Genomic DNA, 5,448 nt, shown 5'->3' with positions numbered 1-5,448 from the left:
ATCTCAGCAGGGGGGGGGACTCGGGTATCCCAGTTCCAGATCAGGAGGAGGAGCTCAGTGGAGGAAGTAGCTTCCTCGCCTGGATGTGTGTGTGTGTGTGTGTGTGTGTGTGCGTGCGTGCGTGTGCGCGCGGAGCTGTTACCTCCATAGTGAGGGAGTCGCCACCGACAAGCTGAAGACGTCCACGCAAGGAAACCCACACGCGGACCGGCGGGGAGATTAGCGGCCGCCGGCCCCCCCCGACCCCCCCACGCCGGCCCAGAAGCGAGCATTATGCATTCGGACTGCAGGCTGCTGCTATGGGCAGAGCGGTAATGGAGGGCTGGGGGCCGACAGGGGCCGCCGGGGCCGCCGGGGGGCTCGTCCTGTCCATTCTCATCAGTCTCACCACGGAAGGCTGCCGAGCGCAGAAAGGTTGGTGCCACGCAGATCTGCGGGGAGAACCCGCGTGGTGCGCGGGGGGGGGGGGGCACGCTGCTCCGCGGCGTCCTCCACGGGCGTGACGTTGTTATTGTCCTCCATTCCTTTAACCTGCCTTACATGGCCGTGCGTGCGTGCGTGCGTGCGTGCGCGCGTGTGTGTGTGTGTGCGTGTGTGTACGCGGAGTCCCGCTCGGTTCACGCCGCCGCCCGTCCCGGCTTTAGGTGTTCAGCACGGGGCAGCAGCGGAACTGGGACAACCGGTTCTGAAGACAAGCGCAGATCGTGAAGGAGGAACCGCCGAATGAACGTGCGGGTTTCCGCGACGCGTGAGACGCGTGAAGCCGCAACCTGCCGCTTGTTAGCGCGTCCCGAGGAGGACTCGAACGTTAAATCGCCGGTTTTGTTAATGGACTCTGGTTCTTAGGAACGCAGCAGCGCGTCTCGGGAACTCGTGGCCTTGTTTGTCGTTCTCTGTCGGTATCAAATGTACCGCGAAGCCGCAGTGCACGGTGTGTTTAAACCGGTTAACGTGACCGCAAAACCAATCCGTTTCCGTAGCCTGCAGCCGATCTCGGGTGGGCAGGGATTTGGGGGGGGGGGGGGGGGGGGGCAGGAGGGTAAACACGTGGACACAGTTTGGCGTAATTCTAAACAACATGCACCTAAACAGGGCTGTAGCTCGAGTGGACCCTGCCCTGGGGGCCCTGGGGGCCCTGGGGGCTCTGGGGGGGGGGGGGGCTCAATGCTAAAACCAACTCTGATTATTGAATTATTTCAAATCAGGCAACATTTCAAATACAAGCATTGTCCTACAGTTTAAAAGTGCATGTTGGAAATCGAGTAATAATAAATCAATAATAATATTATAGATTTAAAGCGATGTGCGGCTAAGACAAGCGCTTGTAGAGAACCCGGTGAAATTAAAGGGGGGGGGGGGCACAGCAGATCGATACCGGGGGCATGTGTCCCGGGGAAACGGGTCCAACAGTGTCCCGGAGTTTTGTTTTGTGTCTCTTCCCGGCAGATCTGAGAGCGTGCGGGGGCGGGGGGTAAATAGGACCGGGACGTGTCCCCGCGCTGGACTGTCTCTGAGTCAGAGCGGGGGAAGCGGCTTTGTTTTTGTCCGGACTCGTTCTGGACTCCGTCCACGGAGAGGCTCTTACGTAACTCCAGAACATCCACTCGGCACCGTGAAGCGTGACTGTTCAGCGTCGTCCCTGCTGCCCGACGGCGCCGAGGACGCGCAAAACAATCCGCTCCTCGGCACGCTCTCGGTCAAATAGATTCTCACCATTCATTACATTATTTAGACATTTAATTATGCGCTTTTTAAGCTGCTGAAAAAACAACAACAACAAAAACAACTCGAGCAAAATCTGCTGCTTGGATTGAATGTTTTGATCGGCCCAAATAAAAGTTAGGCTTGTTTAGCAGTCTGTCCTGCACCATTCCTTCAACGTCCAGCTACGTAAAGCAGGTGTATCAGTCCTGCACACACCTACACACATGCACACACACACACACACCTACACACATGCACACACACACACACACACACACACACACACACACACACACACACACACACATGCACACACACACACTTGCATTCTGCATCTGTAAATCCAGAAATACTCAGCGCAGGTTAATGAGCGGGCGTTTGCAAGGAGACACACGCCTCTGGGATGAATCTGAATCTGAATTATTTTCTCTGTGTGCGTGTGTGTGTGTGTGTGTTTGCGTGTGTTTAATGTTTCTCATAGCCCACGTTCACACAAACATGACGCTACAAAGTAGTAAAGGTATCGTTCCCAGAGGCCGCCCTTGTTCTGTGAGAACGAGCGTGAACGTCTTTGTGCTTGTGTTTGCCCCCCCCCCCCCCCGCAGGCGACGCCTGTGGCCCCAGTGTGCTGGGCCCCAGCAGCGGGACGCTCTCCTCTCTGGGCTACCCGGGCACGTACCCAAACCAGTCGGTGTGCGAGTGGGAGATCAGCGTGCCCCGTGGAAACCGGATCCACTTTCACTTCGCCGAGCTGGACATAGAGGACGGCGACTGCCAGGTCAACTACCTCCGTCTTTACGATGGCGTTGGGCTGGAGAGGAGCGAGATCGGTGAGAGGAGCCGCCTCCGGCTGCGCCGGGGTGGAACTGAGTTTTGGTTTTCCTGATTGGGAATGTCGATCGGCGTTTTTTTTTTACGGTTGTCACTGGGATTCGCCTGGAAGTGTGCGTCGCGCCCCGCGTCCCTGCAGCGCCGTGTCCGCTGGCCCACTTTGACTTGGAGCGCCCAGGGGAACGCCGCCCATCCACGTTCGGAGGGTTCTAGCTGGATTGAACATGAGCACAAGCTAATGCCTGTGGGATCCCAGTTGGATGGCAGGGATGTGCGTCGGGGCTAATGGGGCTAGCAACAGTTTCCTTACAGCAGCTACAGGAAGTAGAAGAAGCTCGGTGCTGACTTCCTGTCGTCAGACGGGTCTCGGTTCATCTCGGAGGCTGGGTTCGCCCCCCCGTCCCCCCCGCCGTCCGGCCGTCTCCACCGCCCCCCGAGCGCCTCCCAGCTAGCCACAGCCCCCTGTGTATCAGGATACGTCTTCAAAGCGGGCTAAATCGACAAATTACAGACGAGCCGCCTCCCGCAGTTCCTCGTTCGACACAATTAGTGAATACATTATTAATGTTCTCACACGGCGAGTCCAAACCCCCCCCCCCCCCCCCGACTTTATGCCGCAATGACAGGTCCATGCAGCTAATGGGCGAAGACGGAGTGATTAAAACCGGACGGCTCAAGATTGCTTAGGAACAAACACTTAACAGGGAGAACGGCTTTCTGGATTTCTGGTTCAAGAGGATCTTGGAGAGGCTCTCGATGCTGCAGCCGTCCTCCGGCTCTATTGCTCGGGTCTGCGAGGTTCGCCGTGGCGAGGCCAAATATCCGGCAGCAGTGTTAGATATGCAGAGCGGAGAGATGAAACGCATTCAGGGAGCCGGGGCGTTCAGCCGCTCTCATTGCAACAGTGTGTTTAAAATAATCAATAAACAATAACGCTGCAAAGACAGGTTGATTTAAACACAGCGAGCGACGATTCAGGACGGATTGTGATGAAAGACGAGCCAAGTGTTGGACTTCTGTCCCAGCGTCCTGTAGTCACGCTGGTCCCTAAACTGTTTCTGCGTCCTGTAGTTACGCTGGTCCCTAAACTGTCCCGCCGTCCTGTAGTCACGCTGGTCCCTAAACTGTTTCTGCATCCTGTAGTTACGCTGGTCCCTAAACTGTCCCGCCGTCCTGTAGTCACGCTGGTCCCTAAACTGTCCCGGCGTCTGGGACAGTCATGTTTGCGTCGCATGTGAAACCCGAGGCTACTTGAACTATCCAGAACCTCCCTCTGACCCGTGTCTCTGTCTTGTCCCCTCCCTCTGACCCGTGTCTCTGTGTCTTGTCCCCTCCCTCTGACCCGTGTCTGTGTCTTGTCCCCTCCCTCTGACCCGTGTCTGTGTCTTGTCCCCTCCCTCTGACCCGTGTCTCTGTGTCTTGTCCCCTCCTTCTGACCCGTGTCTCTGTGTCTTGTCCCCTCCCTCTGACCCGATCCCGTTGAACAGTGAAGTACTGCGGCTTGGGTCTGAAGGTCAAAGAGCTGATCGCATCCACTGGCAACCAGGTCACCGTCCAGTTCATGAGTCGGACCCACCGGCGTGGACGTGGATTCTACCTGTCCTACTCCGCCGCTGAACACACAGGTAACGCCCGCCCGGCGCTGGAAAGATAAAGTCCATGCGAGACGCAAACGGTAAATGATGACGTTTGTGGGAGTTCTTGGTTACTTTTGTATTCGTGTTTCGATCCTTGAGAGCGTTTCCATGGAGACTGCGTGTGTGCGCCGTCTTGAAGTTGAACGCTGGGTCGAAGCGGGTTTTTCACTGCCGTTTCGATCGTGTTTTGGACCACGGCGGATCCGATAGCCACGTTTGAAGGACCTCAAAATGATGCGTCTCGTTAAATGCTGACGGGTTTATCAATAAGCAATGACGTCATCTTGCATCGTCACGCTGGACCCAGCTGCAAACGTGTCCGATTGTTTGTGAAATAATAATCCCGGTCCGTCCGCGTCGCACGCAGGATGTCCATTGTTGGACCTTCTGCTTTCATGTCTCCTACGATTCCTGTACGGCTTCAGGCTGGAGTGGAAATCAGACACGAATCAAAGCGTGGGGGGGACGGGACTCTGGCGTCGGTGTTCACGGACCACTCGGTTCTCTGGTATATTATTAGACCCATTATTTTTCACAAGATCATAGCGTGTCTCCTCTTCTAAGGTAGCATATCCTTCCGGGGGGGGGGTCACACATCATCATTTCACTGATGATTCTTGAGCGATCAGATGATGGTATAGTTCCACACTCGGAGACTTCCTTTGTGAAGTTAGTTAGCTTTTATTTACAGGAAGGGGAGCAAAAAAAAAAAAAGAGCCCGATTTAAAGAAGCTTTGGCCTTTGTTATAAATAATAACGCAGTTTATTAATATTATAGGGTCTGCATGGAGGCAAGCTGCCATTCATTTCTTCATGCAGGGCAAACAGGTGAATAGCTGCAGGTGCTCCTTATATAATCCATATCTAACACCAGATGAAAGGTGTTAGATATGGATTATATGATGGATATAAATATATAATTATTGATGTATTAGCATCAAACACTTTAAGTTTACAGAGAAGTTAAAAAGAAAATGAGAAACCCACTGTCATTAAATCCTACCTATTGATTGCTATAAATATATACATATAGGCTAAAGGCTAATTGATGTTGTGTGTGTGTGTGGGGGTGGGGGGAGCAGGTAATTTACTGTGGAAGTGGGTTTTAACAGGACACACGAGAGCTCCTCTGCTGCGAGCGACAGATTCTGTTTGCTCACATATCTGGAATTCCAGCTGCTGTGTTGTCAAAATCCCATTCCCCTGATTTTCAGAGCGGAGCGCCGGCAAGTGTGGAAGCACGGGCAGATGTGTGCAGCTTTACTAATGGAATCTG

The 5,448-nt window shown here is 54.2% G+C and overlaps 1 protein-coding gene across 1 annotated transcript; it reads left to right on the top strand.

The window, feature by feature from the left end:
- Window positions 1–314: 314 nt before the first annotated feature.
- LOC137916792 (discoidin, CUB and LCCL domain-containing protein 2-like) lies at window positions 315–4,160 on the top strand (the record flags this gene model as incomplete). Its single annotated transcript, XM_068759754.1, has 3 exons — window positions 315–414; window positions 2,310–2,534; window positions 4,023–4,160. Coding segments are annotated over exons 1-3 (463 nt in total), but the record flags the coding sequence as incomplete, so codon positions are not given.
- Between the last annotated feature and the right edge of the window lie 1,288 nt (window positions 4,161–5,448).

The sequence above is a fragment of the Brachionichthys hirsutus genome, unplaced genomic scaffold (assembly GCF_040956055.1).
Source record: "Brachionichthys hirsutus isolate HB-005 unplaced genomic scaffold, CSIRO-AGI_Bhir_v1 contig_1097, whole genome shotgun sequence".
Lineage (NCBI taxonomy): Eukaryota > Metazoa > Chordata > Actinopteri > Lophiiformes > Brachionichthyidae > Brachionichthys > Brachionichthys hirsutus.
Note: the sequence above shows the minus strand (reverse complement) of the source record. Positions and strands in the feature narration are given on the sequence as shown.